This window comes from Zosterops lateralis, assembly GCF_965231275.1.
Source record: "Zosterops lateralis genome assembly, chromosome: 3".
NCBI classification, from domain to species: Eukaryota; Metazoa; Chordata; class Aves; order Passeriformes; family Zosteropidae; genus Zosterops; species Zosterops lateralis.
Window position 1 is genome coordinate 52,717,440 of NC_139764.1, and position 20,776 is coordinate 52,738,215.

At 38.6% G+C, this 20,776-nt stretch overlaps 1 protein-coding gene across 2 annotated transcripts in view; it reads right to left on the reverse strand.

The window, feature by feature from the left end:
* Positions 1–20,776, reverse strand: part of SNX9 (sorting nexin 9) — a 59,348-nt gene that overhangs the window by 19,249 nt on the left and 19,323 nt on the right. Inside the window, exons 3-9 of one of the 2 annotated variants that reach the window (XM_083856086.1) lie at positions 19,261–19,335; positions 17,976–18,098; positions 4,295–4,478; positions 3,373–3,523; positions 1,886–1,970; positions 1,042–1,167; positions 639–756 (exon numbers count right to left, since the gene is read on the reverse strand). In XM_083856086.1, coding sequence (XP_083712212.1) covers positions 639–756; positions 1,042–1,167; positions 1,886–1,970; positions 3,373–3,523; positions 4,295–4,478; positions 17,976–18,098; positions 19,261–19,335 — 862 coding nt within the window. Of the gene's footprint in view, positions 1–638; positions 757–1,041; positions 1,168–1,885; positions 1,971–3,372; positions 3,527–4,294; positions 4,479–17,975; positions 18,099–19,260; positions 19,336–20,776 lie in introns of both variants that reach the window. The other variant, XM_083856085.1, reaches the window with a different exon arrangement.

Consider the following 20,776-nt stretch of genomic DNA (forward strand, 5'->3'; position numbering starts at 1 on the left):
CTGACATCAAACCAGAGCAGAATGCTATATGAATGAAAGATGTTTTCTAAATCAAGTGTGAAATCAAGCAAGAGGACAAACAGCTGCAACATTTCAGTTGGAAGCAAAAAACTCCTGTTTGTCAGGAGATGCTTCCTTTCCTCTGGGAACTTTGTGTCAAAGCTCCTACATAGCATATATACATAACATAACATATGTACAATCAAATGCAAAGAAAAAAACCCAAACAAAACCAAACACAATGTGTTCCCCTCCCCAACCCTCAAAAAAACCCCATGCAAAAACATTGGCCCAGCCAATCAGCAAATACAGAACATAAGTAGCTATCTCTTCTCTCCAATGGTAATTATTATCTCACGTAGTAACTAGGGGGATTTGTTTTGCTTTTAATTACCTTTTGTTTAATCACTGGACTAGATAAATGAACCTCAGTTTTTAAGTGATTCTCCTAGTAGTGATCTGCTATTATCAATCAGTCATAACAATTCATCATAAGTTTTGAGGGTGAAAGGCTGGGGTTTCTTTGAAACCTTCTTTAAAAATAATGGGAAAAACAATCAGAAAGACATAACTGAACCTTAGAAAAAACTGATTTCCTTATTTCCCATTCCATGAATTCAAAACTGGGAATAAATTACCTGTTACTTGCTTGTCTGGAAGAGAAGGGATTGGAATGGCTAATCCAAATTTAACCAGGAGCCGCTCATACAACCAGTCAAAGTGCTTGTATCTGTGGTTGACAGACCGATTAGTGTTCTGTAAGAGAAACACAACTCTGAACTTGGACAGGCATCTACACATACTCACATGAAACAAGCATGACCAGAATGGTAACCACATGGAATGTAAATAAAATGTATGACTTAGAGTCTTAATACAGAAGAACTTGAAATTCTAGAAAAAAGCAAATCCTTGGGGTAAAAAAATATGACAACCACCACTTACTTTTACAATGCTCTTGCCAAGTTACACAGACTTTTATTTATATGTACAAATGACACATATTTGTGAGACAAAAGATCCTGTTTCAGATACACTTACAGTGCAGGTCAGCTGATACTCGATGTAGCTCTTGAGACCATACATTTTAGAACCTTTTTTGGGATCTGCCACCACACAGTCAAATGTAGAGGTAGGATATACCCACATTGGGCCATAATCACCAATCTGTAAGAAATTGCAAATGTTATCTGTAAATTCATCATGTTGCACCAGCTGCAAACAAGGAGACATATATCTTCTCTCTTCACTTGAGAGTTTCCGTTGATTTCAGTGAGAGGCTGAGAGTCTGGAAATAAAGGGGTTTCTTGCAAGCAGGGACGATTAACCACAGCTGGTCACACAATCTTGTGTATTTTACAGTTTTTCCCAAATAACAAAGGAGTGGTGAATTCTAGGGCTATTTCAACTACATTTCACTAGAATAGCATATATACAGAAGAGTTTGGTTTTTAGATCAGAAAAGACCTGACCATCAAGACTGAATATTGCAAACCTCTACAAATGTAGCTCCTACATGTAACTATCTAGATAACGAATAGACAGTGTATTTGCTATGCATCCCAATCCCAAAAAGGCTTATGTTCATCACAAATAATGTACACACAGCATGAGGAGAAAAAGTACTGACAATAATCATCATCATCATCACACTTATGATTTTATTACAACAGTTCTATTTCTAATTATATGTTCAGTATCAGTTTCTTCTGACCCAAATATATATAGCAACCTTGAAGATAAAAGCTCAGTTGAAAAAACAGGGAAAGGTGAGAAGGATTATAAAACCCAACCAACCAATCAACAAAACCCAACCAACCAAAAAAAGCAAACCAAAAAAACCCATACCATGCATACAGAAAAATTATACACAACCCCAACTTACAATTATGGGAATTTTTTCTTTGGGTTTTGCTAGCTGCTTTGCCAACAGATACTGTTCCATTCCAGGTTTTGCAAATCCAGGAAATCTAACAATAAAATGAAGTGATAAGTTAATTCCAGATTCTCCTTCCTTTGACATATGCAAAACTACCTGCCATTATAGGAAAAAAAAACCCAAAGTATTTTTCAAGTACAGAATTATGTGAATTACTGTAACAACAGTAATCAACATTTTGCACTGAAAAAAGCAGAAAAGTTTTGTCTACTGACATCCAGGGTTTTCGTGTGTGTCTAAGTGTGTAATAGGCCCCTTCTTGTAGAGCAAAGTATCTATTCCTGCTCTGCCATCCATCATACCAAACATAACAGGAGGACTACAAAGTAATATCAATCACTCCTCTGCAGCCCCACCCTCTCTGGAGACACCACACACACACAGATGCTCATGCACCTGAGATTTCAAATTATGAGAATTCAATCATCTGAAAGAATGATAAAGAGAAGATCTATCAAGTGCTTCTAAACATGAATTATCTTAAATAATTAATCCACCAACTAAAAGAAAGCCAAACAATCACTATAATGTTCTTAAAGTCTTACAAAATGCCTTATAAAAAGCAAATGGTAGTTCTTATTCTAATTAGGAAAGTAATTAGCCCTCAAATATTGCCAACTTGCTTGCAGAAACACGAGTAGTAAAGTAGGACTTACTCCACAGACAAAAAAAATCTCTTAAATAAGGTATTTTTGTGAGTTTACAAGTAAACTATAATGCAGAGGAACTCGTGCACACTGGACATAAAAACCCACTGATGAACAAAACTGACGAGTCATGCAGACACAGTTTGTTTTAGTTATATACTCACAAAACCATTATTCTACAATCCTTTTCCACTCTGCCTCCATCTGCTTAGAGATTACCACACACTAGCTCTCAGAATAACAGCAGTTTTAGAATAAACAAACATTAAGCTGCTGAGATAATGCTAGTATAGCCTTGACAAAGCTTGACACTACTGTAAGATTTTTATCTATAAAATTAAACTTTCTGTGGCTCAAGAATCAACCTGCACAAATACAGTAGAACAGAACTTTTCCTCACTAGAAACTCAAATTGCTCAAGAACTCTGGGGCAGCATCTCTCATCAGTTTCTACTTTATGAACAAGTCATCCACCACCTTTGACTTTGATTAAGAACAAAATGTCAAAGACAGTTAAATTTTAAAAACTTTAAGTTCAGGGATTGTGTAAGTGTCATCTGCCTGTATGACACCTCGAAAAATTATACAGCTTTGTCATGTACTTTCAAGCTTTCAGCGATCTGTCCTCTGCTTGCTTAAGGAGTGCTCTGAACTTCAAATCCATCTTCTCTTCTGCCCCAAAACTCTAATATTTGCATTGCTTATTTCAAGGACGTTGAATTTACACATCTTGACAAATTCCAATTCTCTTCAATATATACACATTTCCCCCGCATTTTCATTTACTTGTTAAGTGGTAACTTCATAGCAGCTGCACGAGAATTTCCACGCTGGACCCCCCCAGCCTCTGATGCTTCAGTCTCCTTGTAACCAAGGTAAGATGGTGAAGTTGATTTTGGGTCATCCCAGTCATCATCCCAATCATCGTCATCAGCAGCTGCTGAAGTACAGGAGGGATCAGGGGATAGGGAAAGGACAAAGTTACATAATTTCTCTTCAAAAGCAGAAGCAAGTACTTCAGCACTCACATACAAATAATCAATAATCAAGGTAAATACATTTAAATCTCTTTCAGCCTTCTACTTTACGATTCCTCCTCCATTACCACTATCTCCATCAAATACAACCTGCAAAGCAGTGCACTAGAAATCCACTGAGGGAGAGGGGAAAAAAAAATAAAGAACAGATGATGGTATGTTAAGATGAACTCAACTGTGTTCCATATTCACAGACTCCAAATTAGCACTCCCCATTTATGAGTTCTCCCCTTAGTTTAGGCTGTTACTACAAAAAGGTAGAGAAGCCTTCTGAAAGGCTAGTTACTTCTTAAAATTAAGGATTTAAGAGACTATTCCTTCAAAGGACTGGAAGCACAAATTCAAGGGAGTTTAAAAGTTCCAGTTACACAAGCTGAACAACATGCCTGAGAACAGATCACGTATGCACAAGACTTTGGTTTGTCAGATTTCCATAAAAGTTTGAGATGTCTGTTACTGTGGATGAAAATTTTTAAAAAATTATTTAGTTTTTAAAACCTCTATTATTTTAGTGTCCAGATTACCCACATGGCAATGTGCTATTAGGAAACTGGTTTGGTTTTGTCTTTCAAATAAGCAATGGCCTATAGTTATGAAAGATTAAATAATTCTTACCTCTACTGTCCACCTACTCTAATTTATTTTTTTAAAAAAGAGCATTATCAACACACCTGGTCCTTGATATGCCTGTGGATGGCCAAATGCTGCTGCTGCCTCCCAGTTATTTGAAGCGCTGTTTCTCTGGCCAGCTGCACTTTCAGGCTTCGTTGCCCAGCTGTCAACAGCATTTCCATTATCCCAGTTCCCAGACTTCCCAACGTTCCAGCTGGACCAAGGATCATTGGCAATGCTTGCCTAGATTGTATAAAGACAAAAGTAAAGAAGAATTGCTGAAGAAATGAGCAACAGCCACGTACTTTCTTCTTGAAGTCTTTTATCTCCTGCTGGTAGGCTGAGTTTGCATTCAGCACTTCACTTGTTTGATTTAGAAGCAGCTGCCAAATCTTGCATTTCCAGCTACACAACTCCTGCATGCAGCAAGCACTTGGAAAAACTGATCAGCTTTCCAGCAATGTGACACCAATACATACTAATAAGAGTGCTTCTCCTCAGGGTAATTAAATTATTTGTTGCAACAGTGTTAGGAAGCAATCTCACCCATGGTAATTATTTTACATTGACACCTTAGTAAGTATGGTACTTGTGAACTATTAATTACCTAAAGCCATGGGCTAATTAGCACATTTAAAACCAGAACTCAGAAGTCAAGAATTAGGTTTTTGCAAATATTTTACCAAACTCAGACTAGTGGCTTTACTAAAAGCAAATAATAAATTGCCCACCCACACCATCACTACTGGTGTGGCAGTTAGGGAGTTAAAGCCTAACCTGCTGAGCTTCCCTTTCAAAGCTTATCTCATTCACAGTGAAGATGGGGGAAGAAAACAGACATCTGCCAGGGAACGGTATGCTATCTCCCTGCAGACCTACTCTCTCAGCATAAGCTTGTGAAGGCACTCACACACCCCCTTCTGCTAATGCTGTTGTGGAGGTGGAAACCTCAGTGAAGGAGTGCAGAGCAGACGTCTCTAACTACTGCATTTGGCAAGTTCATCTCGGCTTAATAGCTTAGCATCCTGCTCAGCTCCTTGATTTTAACAGTACAGTTTGAAAAAAGCATTGACTAGTTAAGTGTAGTCTACTCCAGATACTTAGTGCAGAGACTTGCTGGCAGAAAGAAAAAACTGCACACATATCGAAACCCACACACTCCAAGTGTAGGAGGAAGAAAAGATGAGGAAGGAAAGCAAACAAAGCCAAGAAGGCTTGTCTTGTTCAGCAGAGGGAGAAACTGAGTTTCATAAAAAGAAGTCTCAAATCCTTATTGATGCTAGTGCATTATTTTTATCATAAAGAAGCATATAAAAGAAGAAGTGCCTTATATAAATTAATTACTATTAGACTACAACATTTACATGTATCTTATAACATTTGCCAATACAGGAAATTTAATAAAACTCCCACTAAAAACTAAATTATTATCTGCAAAAATGTTGCATAAGCGTCTTACACAAAAAAGGTACATCTACTCCACATCCCAATTTTTTCCACTAAATATTCTCTGCTCTCATTTTAACTTTGATATTCTGCTTAGGAATAAGAACTCTCCCTTCAGTTTTTCCTCAAACAAAGTCATCTGACAGTCAGATTTCACAGATACTGTGAAACCATAAAGACTCAAAAATTATGCTATCACATAACACCTTTATACATTTAGGTTCACAATTCCTTCCAGGATCTGAAAATTAAAACCAAGCCCACAGGCTGGGGAGAAAAATCCCCATTCAGAATCCCCATTCAGAAGGGTCAATGGATCTCTAGGAATTGACAGAGACAGATTATGTGGACAGTTCCTATAGTGATAGCTTGGGGAGATATATATATATATACACACACACATATATATATATATGTAAATAATTTTTTTAAAATGAAACTGGTGCAAGAACACTACTCCCTGGGGGAGCAATATTCTTGAATAGCTGATACCCAGTGCTACTTTGAGCAAATTACAAAGAAGTTGCTGGTAGCTTATACCACTCTGCTCTTTTCCTATTTTCACCAGGTATGAGTTTATGGAAAGAGAAATAACCACACATAGAAATAGTCAGAGTTCATTCTTTGCTAAATGAAAACACACAGGGCTGGGGCCCAATCACATGGAAAAACATGCCTGTTTCTACCACAACTTGAAGCACCTAGAAAAGATTAGTTTGCATAATATTAATATACCTATACTTCTGCAATATATGTTTTGCTGATCACTAGCAAATGAAAGCTTTTGGCTCATGCCAGAAGTGTCATGATCACCAAACAACTGAGTAAAGTTTTCCTCCTTTTTGTAGTAGTTAATGTGAAGTCTGGTACATGAGTAAATGGTAAAGAAACCTTCAAATCTGTTGCAAAAAAGAGGAAGGCAATAATATTGACACTACTAAAGAATGAATGTCAAGAGCAATCATCACAGCCACAGACAAATGCTGATATGCACAGATGCTATACAGCAAAGGAAAATGTATTACTTAAATTGTGCTCCCAGAAGTCTTATCTCCAGCACTCTTCAAATCAGAAAATTTTACTTCTGAGGTGTCCAAGAAAGCTGTGGGGTAAGCACTTGCCCCTAGGTGTATCACTTATAGGCTGTAAAGGGGGTGGAATATGCTACTCTCCCTTCTATTCCTTTCAGCCAAAAGGTCCCCAAAGAAGCACTGGGGAAGAGAGTAAGAAATGGCTTAGGAATCTATAGATAACTTTCAAAGTGCACTTAAAGGATTCCCTTCAACCTTCTTGAAATGTTTTCCTACATGCACACATACTGTGGACACTCATAAGTGGCAGTCAACAATGGAGAAGGGCTCAGGAATCAGGCCTGCCATCCTCAAGGTCCCAGAGCATCATGGAGGACCAACTAAAGACATACCACTTATTAAGAGGGTCATCTCAGCTCCAGTGAGCAGTTCTGTGGATCTCAGCAGCTGACACTCTCGATACAAGAAGCCATTTATCTGGTCTAGCTGTGGTTGAATAAACCTTAATTAAACCATCAAGTATTCTGCAGGCGATTAAAAGCCATGTTCTTACAGCTTTAGTTTCCCATAAATGAACTTGATAAGTCTCTGATCTCTCCTTAGTCATCACAAAAAAGGTGAAGAGCCCTTGCAAGAAGCTGATATTTAGTCAATATAATTTGATACAGCACACCTAATATCCAAGTATTCAAGCCTTCTCAAATGTACACAAAAAGAAATGCCACACCACACAACTATGAAACTGATCAGCTTTCAAATGAAGCATTGCATCTCCTTGCTCCCCAAGGTTACATTAAACAAGTACACTGAGATTAAATTCAAGGATAAACTCCTAAAAGGCACCCAATTCTCCCTTTTGTAGACTACTAGGGACTTGCTCACTCCTACTGTCCTAGAGGAAAAAAACAAGACAAAAGGGCTATGTCAGGAACTGACAACAGAGGGAACCATTACTGAATGTTTTAAGAGGATTCCACTAAGGGCAGATTCAAACTACAGAAACAGATCATTACTGGTGGGGCCTGGGGGATGGGAAGCTAAGCCTAGTACGTTTTTAAAGATCTAAAAATAGTTGAATGAGAAAAAATTCCACCACAACAGAAAAATTCTCAGCTTGGAAGTGGAATGTCAGTAACTTTACCAAATGAATCATGAATTAAATAGGAGAAGTGACATATTTGCTATTTTCCAGAGAATCCAAAACTATAGACAGTAAAGCTAAGGCACTGAGGTGTCTCTCTGCCCTGGCTAAGAATCTTTATTTGGTCTCCTGGCCAACTAATTTGATTCTGGCAGGCTCCTTCCTCATATTAACGCATGCCCCTGATGGACAAATAGATCCATTCTACTGCTGAAGGACAAAAGCCAAAACAAACACAAGGTTCAGATGGTAAAACTAATTTAAGTACCCAGAAAGACCTAGGTTAAGCGTGCCATCAAAAATAATGACCTCCAACTGTAAGAAATACATCTTGAAATCTACTCAGAGAAAAAAGCCATGCTGAAGCAGTGAGTAGCAAAAGTAAGCCTGATCAGATCAAGGGAAGTTCAGGACAGCCAAAGCTGCAATGAGAAGTGTTATGCTCTTGAAGAGGGGTTTAAAAGAGACAGACAGCACAGAGCAATGGCAGAAAACACAAGAAAAGTCAAGGTGACTCAGCTGAATAGCTCACAGGAATGAACATACCTCTCCAGTTTTCTAGCTGCCTTAGTTACCTGCATGAAAACAAAGCCTTAAGCATACTCAGACATTACACTAAGCTTAAGTTCTTTGGATAACAATCTCTGATAGATACATTAAAAAAAAACCCAAACAACTAAGTGAGTATATAGAGAAACACCTTAAAAATCAAGTTTTTTCTCCAGGAAGAAAGATGAAGGGCTAAAAGCCTACTCTGCAGCAATCACATAACTGCATTCACTGTGCTGTTTAAGATAGAACAAGTGTGCACATTAGCAGATAACTGAAGCAGCTGCCATGTCCATGATATTTTATGGCTAAGCTTTCTTCTTGGTAGATCATTAACTTAGCATTGTGGTCCATGAAATTTCTTCCACTTCTGAAGGAAGGCCCTCTTTTCTATGGTACAACATAAACTACCTTAAAGAAATTCTCTAGGAAAAGCAGAAGGGAAGATGGGCTAGATTTTAAAGAATAACCAACCTCATGGACTTATCTAGATACTAGAATGTTCCTGAAGATAAATACTTGAAAGCAACATGACCTCCAGAAGGAGCTGGCAAGGAGGCTGTAGTAAGACTGTCCTAGAAACCCATTTGTCCCTTGGTACTCCTGTCTTCTCCCTTCCAGAGGAAACCATTGTCCACAACCTCCACTACCAATCCTGCTGCCCCCTTCATGACTCGTCACAGGAGCTGAGCTTTGCCTGTTCACAAACAAAACAAAGCCCAGACACACCCACTGGACACTCCCTGTTTCCAGCAGAAAGTAAATCTAAACCACCCGTGGACAAACTGAGATACTACCATGAAGAGCAGAGCTGTTAGTTTTTTGTTATTTTACTGTTTCCAATTCCATTTCCTTATCTGTAAGGTTATTTGCAACCAAACTGGACTAGGAGCTGCATTACTTGTGCACAGTGCAGGCACAGGATTTCTGTCTATCATCTCCTGATTCAGCTAAAAAAATTCCATCTTTGAAATATGGAATGGTGTTTCAGAAAGATACATAATTTAGACTTGAGTAAAGAATACTCAGTGATAGGATGAGGAGAGGTGAAAGACATCTACTGTCACCCTGACTGCTTCAAGGAAATTATTTTTTTAATTAAAGTTTACTTAGTTTCAACTTTCAGACACTAAAAATCCTACAAAATTTATTCAATAGAGCTCTCTCAGACTTCTGTTTTTGTTGCTCGCACGTGCACATGTAAATGGCAATCAAGTCACTTCTTTATAATCCTTGTCTTCTCTTGAGCTGATTTCAATTCTTTCTATGGTTTCTTATTGAAACACAGATGAGAAGTTTCAGACAGCTTTCTAAGTAGCAATCACAGCAATGCCAAAAAGAGAAGAAAGACTCCCTGTTCCTCTCTGATGTTGTCTAGCGCAATCTAAGCATCCTACGATCAGGCTACAAAGATTGAGCAAGGTTTTATCTTTCCTTTTTGGGGAAAGCACTCTACTTTTGTTTGGAAACAGAGAAGAGGGGTTTCCCTAGTTTGTCTCTTTTTTTTTGTTTGTTTGTTTGCTTTGGCTTTTTTGTTTGTTTGTTTGAGGAATTGAAGCATATTACTGGCCATTTTCAGTTTGTCACTTTCAATTACAAATGCCCATGATGCCACTTTAAAAGAAGTGCTCAGTGAACAAAACAAAACAAACAAACAAACAAACAAAAAAATCAAGAAGGAAATAACATATGGCAGTAAGCCCCCTGCTGTGGTGCAGGGGACTGTGCAACACGTGTGCCACATGGCACTGTAAGTGTGTAAGTTAGGAGAAATGGTCACAGGAGGGTAGTCAGTATTATCACCATTAGCAACTTAAAACATTCTGTGTAGTCAGTGCCAAACTAGACCACAAAGCTACCTCAATGAAATAAGTCAAATGAAGACAAAGGTAGCACAGAGTTGTGGGGAAGAACAAGCCCAGGCACCAGCACAGGCTGGGAAGCAGCTCTGCAGAGAAGGACCTGAGGGTCCTGGTGGACAACAGGCTGTCCATGAGCCAGCAGTGTGTGGTCAAGAAGGCCAAAGGTGTCCCTTGGGCTGCATTAGGAAGAGCATTGTCAGCAAGTTGAAGAAGGTGATCCTGCCTCTCTGCTCAGCCCTGGTGAGGCCTCATCTGGAGAGCTGCGTCCAGTTCTGGGCTCTTCAGCACAAGAGAGACATGGAGCCCTTGGAGCAGATCCAAAGGAGGGCTACAAAGCTGATTAAGGGACTGGAGCATCTCTCCTATAAGAAAAGGTTGAGGGAGCTGGGCCTGTTTAGCCTTGAGAAGAGATGACTGAGGGGACCACATCAATGTCTGTGAGTATCTGAAGGAAGGTTGACATGAGGATGGGTCCAGGCCCTGTTCGGTGGTGCCAAGCAATAGGACAAGGAGCAATAGACAGAAATTGATGCACAGGAAGTTCCACCTGAGCATCAGGAAGAATTTCTTTACTGTGCATTGGAACAGGTTGCCCAGAGAGGTTGTGGAATTTTCCTCACTGGAGATAGCCAACAACCATCTGGACACAATCCTGAGCCATGTGCTCTAGGATGACCCTGCTTGAGTTGGGAGGTCAGACCATATGACCCACTGTGGTTCCTTCCAACCTGACCTATTCTGCAACTCTGTGAACTGGACAAGAGAAAAAGTATACCAACAACTATAAATTGTGGAAAACTATTTCAATGGTCAGATTTTGCCTGAGGGTATGTATGCAGATGAAGACAAGGAGTGATCACAGTATTACACCAGTTTAACAATTTCCTGCCTAAACCTTTGCATTCCACAAAACAGTGCAAGACAACCCCATAATCGGAATTGATAAAATCACCATCATATGTTGGATGGTTATTTTTTAATATGTGAATGTGATTCATTTCAAAGCAAGCGAGCCACTGTTTACAGTAATGTAGAGAAGCCTTGTACTTTGCTTAAGTTGGTCACAAATTCCTGTTAACAGTCTGAATGCAATATTGTGACAGATGGTGGAGGGGAAAGAGTTGCTTTCAAATCACACTCAGCAATAGAGGATTTTATAGTGTCATTATCTGTAACACGAACTAGAAGTTACAATTGTAATTGTAACTCCCATGGTGAAACTACCTGCATATTTTATATGATAATTTAGCATACTGGTTTAACAAGACAAACTGGACCCAGTCAAGTACACGTGAGTTACATTTCCTGTGATGATACTTCTGCTTTATTACATACACGGAATCATCAGAGAACAGAAAAAGAGTTACAGGAATTTGATAACATGCATGTCAGAATTTCCACATAAGTAGAATACTGCACTCTTAATAGAAGCACTGTATTTATTTTCTTCAATCTTGGCATTTATTGCTGCTCACAGCAATTCAGGGAAGGGGAGTTACTGTATACAAATTTAACAATGACAATTTGCCTTTCCAGCAGTTCATTGCAAAGAGCTTGAAAGATATGAAGTAAATTTTTGGGAATAACTTCCTTAGTCTTCTCCTTATGCATGTTCAACAACTTATGTCTACATACCAGGTAACTTGAGTTGCCTCAGCTCCTGGACATCAAACTAAGTGTTTTTGCTAACTACATTTTCATCCTGTCTATACATAAGTCTCACAGCTTTTGAAAGGGAAAAGGTTTTGAACACATAGGAGTCCATTTATCTTTTCTTCTGTAAGAGAAACTATCCCAAGTGATTTCACTCTTACCACAGGATAAAACAATACAAATATGAGAGGCTTCTGTTAAATGCTTCCTGTACCTACCCATGGGGCCCTGCTGCTCTGCCCACAACAGAACTGAAGACACAAAACATGTGGATTCCCTAGGGTCAACAGGAATAATGGAAAAATCTGTAATTCACAAAAGTGTGAACTCTCAGGATACTTATTTTTTTCCAAACTAAGAAGAACTGTAAGTCATCTTCATAGAGAACTAGACTTGGCAGTGATTATAGAACCAGTGTCAAGAAAAGGGAACAAACTCCTCTACAAATGCAATTTACAGTTTGGTACAAGAACTATTTTTGTATCTTAGATATAGGGAAGCCACATCTTCAGCTCTTACGTCAATATAGCTGTGATCCACTTCCACCCTGAAACAGACAGGCAGTACTCCAATATATTTTCATTTATACAATGCATATGCTAGATTTCTATTCTGCGGGGTGGGGGCAGGGAGGGGAAGAAAGAAAAAAAGCTATACTGAGCTCTAGAATGGAGGAGAAACTATACAAACTAAAATATACAGAATACTAAAATTTATAGCATTTCTATTCTATATTCAAGGCTGCAGGTTACACAGCTGCAGGCTGTAAACAGCTGGACTACTATGACTAGTTGTACATACAGTCTGCTTACAGACCACTAATGAAATTATTGTAAAGAGAGAGTTTTAATTTCTCAATAAGAAGAACTAGCTTGGGCCAATATAGTTGTAACAAAATGTAAATGATTCAGACAAACACTATCATTAAAAGAGAGCTGATGCTTGTGCACAACTTTCAAAGTGTCTTAGGTTAGACAGATGAAAAAACACCACAAGTTGTGGTTCAGAACAGAGGAAGAGAGACCACTGCTGTTAAAACGGCAGCCTCTGAACCTGAAACACAAGCAAAATAAATGCAAATATATCTGTAACTAGAGAAACACTAGGCTTGACCACCACAAAAAACTCCCAATCAACCCAGCTGGAGGAGACAACTCAGAATGAATTTTACATTAATGATTGTATTTCCATAAGGCTCCAAATGCCACCAAGATAATGACCACTTGGTCAACTGCAACAAGCACTATCTAAAAGTGCGAAACAGAATATCCTCTATTGCTGCAGCCCCTGGAAGAAACTCAGCATCAAAGAAATACTATAAAAGAAAAAACACATGATGCATCTTACATCAAAAATTATAATCTTTTTGTTCACTGTATTTGTTAGGTTCATTTGGTTTAAACTGACAAAATTTATATTCATTTCAGTGCCATTATTGCCAGTACAATTCCAACACCAACAGAGTCTACAGGTAACTTACAGATAGATAGATAGATGGATGCAACTCTAACACGTAGAAATAGCGTAAGTGCTGATATACTTACTGCCTCTTTCAAATGACAGTCTAAAATCAGCACCTTGCATTGCTGCTCAGAGAACAGTGGATTGATAGAGAAGAAAGATTACTCATTCCCGCTGCTCTCTATATCCAAGGGCTATCAGGTCAGAACAGGATAAGACTCATTAGAAAAGCCAAGGCAAGCCAAGCCTCCATCCTTGGCAAGTAAGGCTTCCTTAAATTGTATTTTCTTGAATAATTTTTTAAAGCTTTTCAGACATTAAAGCACAAATGTTATGGGCAGATGCAACATTAAATTCTCCTATCTGCTTATCTTCTAAGAGTGTAAATAGTCACCTTGAGTCAATTTTTCCCCTTATTTTGTGTTTAATTAGCTTCACTGCTCCCCCTGATTGCTTCGATGTCCTCAGCATCTCCTCAGATAGCTCTTTAAAAGAGCAGCTGCAAGCCTTACCAAGGCAGCCATTGCTGGGACACTGCTGATGCAAGTAATGAGCTGGAGAGAGTGAACTGCCAAGGATCTTTTCTCTTCCTCCTTCTAAGGTTTGCATCTCTCTACCCCTTTTCTACTGTCACTTCACATCTGTGTCAAACCCAGGTAGGTACAATATCACAGTGTTGCTGTGGTTACTGAGTCTTTCTCACTGAAGAAAAGGAAGGAAAAAAACCTGCTTTTAATTATTGTTTTTAATTACTTTTCAGGAGATTATTTACTGAACAACAAAAACCTTCTTAGAAAAATAGACAGGGAGCAGAACAGTGTTTGAGTCAATGATGTTTTCTTAACACCAAAAAGTGACGGTTTCCAAAGTAGGAAACCAAAAGTCTCTTGTTTGACTAGAAAGCAAAAAGGGATGAGGAAAAAGGAGAAGAGTTGTTTGAGTGGGCATTTATCTTCCCAAGTAATGGTTACGCATGATGGGGTTCTGCTTTCCCAGAGAGGGTGAACACCTGACCGCCCATGGGAAACAGTGAATGAATTCCTTATTTTGCTTTGCCTGCATGTGAAACTTTTGCTTTACCTATTAAACTTCCTTTATCTCTGCCCAAGAGTTTACCCATGTTCATCCTTCTGGTTTTCTCCCCCACTCCTTTGAGGGGGTAATAAGCTGCTCAGTGGTTTGAGCAGCCTACTAGGGTTAAATTACAACACTGTGGTTTAACTGGTCTCCCAAAAATAAAAATGGAAAAATCACCACATTCACATTTTAACTCAGCCAGATCTACTATTTTTAATAAAGCTTGGTACTGAAAGATTACACAACAACCTGGTTTGTTTTTTTTTTTACTTACTGTGAGAAGAATGGAAGGAATTCTAAGAATTAAAACATCTTTTGACTTACTGAATTGGGGAGTGGGGGCGTTGTGCAACCATGTGTATGTTAGAGTGACAATGTTTATAGAAAGCAATTTCTTCAATACAATACTAGTAAGAAAATATCCTAAAATGTCTTGTTTATTTAGAATTGCTTTTATAAAGACTTCTTGTAATAAACTTGCAATCTCCCCGTGTTACTGCAAAATATAATAGATACTATCAAATGTCAGCATTTAGGAATATTGCTATTTCTTAGTCTACCAGACTGATCTATCTACATTTTAGTTTCCACTACCGTGCCACCTCCAGCATCTATTCCCCTTACACTGACACATAATTTGTCATTTTTCTTAACTCTCCATAGCCTGCATGTGAGTTTAATTTAAGATTAAAAGCTTTGTATATTGACCTAGTTGGTCATTAAAGCACTTGAATAGGCTGCCATTTGCTTGCTTGCGACTGTGCATCCGAACTCAAGCCAGAGTGCCACAGCGGACTTGTGCTGAAAAACATAAATATTATCACATCCAAATTCAGAGTAATACATGTAGGAAGAGGGGCCATACCCACAGAGTAGGAAATTGTATTCTTATTGAAAGTGGCTCAAAGAGACCTGTCAGTATGCAGGGGATGAGTGACTCAGCCTGACCTCCTGATGCAGTATTACTGGAACCAATGCAATCCTTCACTCTGTCAGGTGTTTCTACACCGGCGCAGCAACGTCAAACCCTTTGACACCCTTTGTGCGATCGCTGCCCACAGGAGCAACGCACGCGCTTCACAGACACATCACAACATCAAAGTCACTGCAGAAGAAAACTTGCGGATTTCTTTCCTGAGAGCAAGAAAATAGGGTCTTGCACCACGCAAGACAAAATGAATGGACAGAATTTCTTAATTAAGAAGACAATTAGGCATAGAATTTTTGCAAGGAGAAAATGCCTGTACTAGAGAGCTCTCTGATCTGGGAGAAAGGCCTAACAGCCGAAAGTGGAAGCCAGAACTGGTCCCAGACTGCTTAGTATACAAATTAAAATCCCGTTAGCAATAAGCCACTAGAAAAAACTACCAGATATATGTCAGAAGCTGAGGAAACCAGTCTTCAAATCAAGATCTACAATCTTCTAGAAAATGCATACAACCAAAGAGCAGTCACTGAACTCAGTTGAAGAAAAAAAAAACTTGAGAAAATGAAAATAACATTTGACACGAAGTCCTGACCACACAACAGAATGGTTCCTCTTATGAAAAAAGCTTTGAAAACTGAAGACCTAAAGACACTAGCCTGATGAAATCTGCTTCCCCTGATTCTTGCATGGCCTTGACTGCACCAGGTGCACACTGTCCTCTCTCTCCCTCTCCACGTCAGCAGTGTACTTTTACCATAATGCACTGCAGTACAGTGGTTGTTCCAGCTATCTCACCCAGCATTTGCAGGACAACTGAGAGGAACAGGACACTTCTAAGAGTAGGGCACTGATGCAAATGGCACAAGCTGTTTTCATGATGTTACTCTTTTCCAAAATCTATGAAAAATCCTGCAATCTGTATTTATTACAGGGACAGTATACTGTTGATCTTGTGTAAACTACAGTGTAAAGTGACCAAATTTTCAAGATTTTCACTCCTCTAGAAATGCAAATTCCAAGACTAGATTGCCTGAGCAATTCTCTATTATTTAGAACATAAGAGATACCTTTATTTTAACCTTTCTCTCTATGCAGGCAAGACCTTTTTTCTTTCCCTCTCCAAGCACAAGCTTGACAGACATCCAGCTCTGACAGATACCTCTATCATCATTCAAAATATTCTGCATATTACATTAGTAAGTAATTCTTCCTAGATCAGATGAAGTTATGCTTTTCCTCTGAGAAACACTACTCTCTGATTTGGCAGCAAGTAACTGCTGCAAATATCTCAAGCCTCCTCAGATGCAAAGTTTTGCTAGAAACATACAGCAGGAAAAAAATGGGGCAAGGGTAACAGACAACATAGAAGAGAAGGGGTTTCCCCATTCTGTGCTCAAATTACTGCAATTTTTACTGAGGGAAAACTAACCTATAATCAATACCTTTGGCTCAGTCTAACAGGAAAAACTGATGAGGCATTCCAACAGTTCTGTGTTTAGCTTTATCTATTAACCAGGTATGGATTTAAAAAAAACAAACATTGAGATGGTCACAGTGAGGTTTGGAGTCCTCTAGTGAGAACACATGATCATAGAATAACAATCCTGGCATTGTCCAGCTGACTACAAGGAAGCCCAAATCAAACACTATAGAGTCAATGAACAGCTATGTCCACTGTCATACAAAATGTCCCATGTAGAGTTTTCAAAAGTTCTCACTTCATGTCAAAGTCCTGTGGTGCAATTAAGAAAACTAAGAGCTGATATTTAACTGACCTACAAACCAGGTGTGTCCCTCCAGCTGTTTCCATAAGTAAAGCATTTACTTTCTAACACAAAAGACTTTTGCATGCTGCTGGTGGAAAAAAGGCAGATTTTGTTCTTCTGTTGACCTATGGACTTCAAAATTATTAACTTCCTACATGTGAGACATGCAGCAGTTTGCAGACCATAATAAACAGCTTGTGTTTAAGATAATGTGTCCTCAGATATCTAACCTGAAACTAAGTATTTGCTGCTTAATGAACTGGTGCATCAGGCAAAAAGCTATGAATAGAGGGACAAAAATATTCCTACAGCAAACCCAAAGTCAGCCTCTTCTCCAACTGATAATGCATCTGCTTCATCTTTTTTAATCCAAGAAACTACTCTTAATCAAATTCTGAGAAATAAATATATCCATTCACTCTGGCTGCTTGATGTATAGATCACCTAATTGTATCAGACATCAAACAAGAAAGCTGTGGTTCCTTAATAACATTAGCATAATAAAACAAGTAGGCTGAATATAAAATACATTTGCTAAGAGTGCACTTACACTTACAGAGACTGAAGTAGTCACAGATTTGTATCACTGCAGACTGGAAAGAATAAAAATGCTTCATTTCTGAAAATGCTAAGACTACTAAATTTTCCTGCAGTGACAACATCTGAGTAGTTGTGCACATCATTAATATTCAACAAAAGTGTTCCCTAATGGAAACACAATTACTTTAATTAGTACTTTCATGAAGGTTCACAAATACAGTACAGCAACCAATTATGTCAACAAAACTTTCCATGCCCACAGTGCCCAAAAAACCACAAGACATACCTGATTACTGCTTTTGGCAGCAGAGTTGGTCTGAGCTGTATTTGAAGAAAGGGAATCAAAAAAGGCTTGGTCAGCTAATGAGTTACCGCAGCTAATGCCATCTTTTGAACCTTCAGTTATAATCTGAAATGGAAAAAGTTCAGAAAGATTTTTCATGCTTCAATTAATCAAATTATGCTTTATCATATATAATCACACTAACACTCCTATCATTAGACTTCAAGATGTTTGCATATAACCTTTTAAAATTCAAATTCAACTGATTTTTTTTACAAGAAACTGACATGATACTCTGGATGATTTAATTCCATACTAGATGGAACTAGTTTGCCTTACAACTACAACATGTAAGACTGTTGTGGTGGTGAACACCTATCTATAAATTCCTTCGGGATTAAAGGTTGTTAATGTAAGTGCCTGGAGACTGGGAACTCAATGCTCAGAGGATGGATTTGGGACAGTAAGTTTAGAGAGCCAAAAGCTACCAGACCATGAGCTAACCAACTGGAGCAAAAACACAAGGTCATGTGAGCCAGCATGATCCTGCTTTCCCATCCCCTCCTCCCTCTTTTGTTTTTTTAAATAAACACGGCACTGGTGAAGGAAGAGAGGCACATGCCTTAAGAGGCTGCAGGAATTACACCCAAGGTCTTCACCCCCCTAACCAGCAACCTGCACACATGCAGATACTGGGCCATTCAAGAGTGAATGAGATTCCAGTCTTTGCACTGAGATCCCATTCCATACCCAGAACAATACCACTGGTCTTTAAACAAAAATCAGAACATGCACTGAAGAGACATCAGAGGGTCTCAGTAAAAAGAAAAGCTGAGTAGTCACTGAATTTGGTAACCCACATCCTGAGCACCAAAAATGTGGCTTCATTCCAAACTTATGAGCATGTGGCAAGTCTGCCACAGCAACACCAGTGTAATCTTGCATTACTCATTTCACTTCCATATTTCTATCTTTGAACAGAAAAAAAAAACCCAATTATTGGATTATGAGACCCCCAAAACCTAAAGCAGATTCAAAACAACACATGTTCTGCAGAGCAGCAGTATTTACTATAGACAGCTTCCTGTTGCATTTCTTGGGAAAATGCTAAGAAGCTCGGGAACTTTGAATGTCATGTTTGCACTGGTTTCCAAAGCCAGCAACAATTGCTACAATGAGATTATATATTCCAAGCTTTCTGTTTGAGCATTTCAGTCTGGTCAGCAAACCAGCAGATGGCCTTTTCAGTAGTTCTGCTTTATTAGTGCAGAGCAGTGTAGTCACTTACCTCAACGTAATCTGTTGGAACAAGTCCTCTCTCGCCTTGGCTGTTTTTTCCTTCTAACCAGCCTCCACCAACATCCTAAAAGAAGTAATATAGAAATAATTTTGCTAGATGGATCCCACAACATGCTTCAAACAGCTCAGCAGGAAGCGTTGTCTTGCTATCAAATGTCAAATGCTCAGCAGGAAGCACTGTATTGCTGTCAATGTTCAAAACATGGTTATGACTATATAACTGAACAAACCAGCTCAAAGCTGCTGAAGCAACAGATACTCATTTAAACACACCACAGACTGTGCTGGTTTTACACAGCTATTCTGGACTTTGGATTTTTAATAAGCATGAAGGGGAAAACTGGTTGATTTTTCAGCACTTTTGATCATTTACGAAACCACAGTCAACTGTCTGGCCACAAACTGCATAAAAACACAGCTATTAGTATGTCAATTCCAATGAATTAATTTTAATCAATAGACTATGAAGAAACAAGACTCAAAAAATTAAGCTGTTGATGATATCTCTAAAATCTCCACCTCATTTATTGAAGGTGCAGAGACATGTGATGAGTGAGAGCTATCACCCACAGAAATGTTAAGGCTATTCTCAAGATTAAAAGAGCCACATACCATGTAAGGTCTGGACTCATTCTTTCTGCTTCACACTTCTTTTCAGAGGCAGTCTCATGCTATTAGTTTAGAAACAACTAACAAAAGTTGGGCTCTGATCTCAGTGGGACATCCTGATAATGTTCAGGGGTTTTTAAACACATATTCTACATACACTGCGAAAGCTCTGTACACCTTTGCAGTTAAACCAAATTAATTCCAGAACAACATTATCTGGAATAAACCAGCTGTGTTTTAAATCAAACAGTTTAGGGAACACATAGCTACATGTCAAGATAGTTCACAGATGAAAATTGGAGACACATATGGTAGACAGCGATTACTGAATTTTGGGTTTTCTTAATTTGTTTATTCAAAATTTTATGTAATCCTGCACTTTACAGGCACTCCAATAAGGAGAAGCCTGCTTATGTATTCAAGATTTTATGTAGTAAAGATCAAGCAGTTAGTGAAATAACAACTTGCATTTATTTTTTCTTACATACCTAAAAGCTTAATGCTCAAGAACACAAAAATAATTAGACATCTCAGATTATAAATTCAGCTAGCTTGGTTAAACTGCAGGAGCAATGATGTCTTGAGCCAGAAGTCATATTTGCACTGCTACACTTAGAAGCAATCATCAGTGGACTTGCATGACTTAACCTATTGCAATCTAAACTTATAAAAAAAAGATCAAGAGCCTTTGTGGCAATTTGTCATGGACAGCATAAAACAAAGTTTTACTTGGCTTTGAGTATATTGCCTTAAGCCACAAATGTCTTGGTCAGTGAGAACTAGCTTAAAACTGGTGATCTATTTATTTATATTTAGTCTTACTTTTGTGAAACGGCATAAAGCTCCCGAATTCAGAGAGCACACTATCCAAGAAGGTGCTGGCTCTATTAAATATC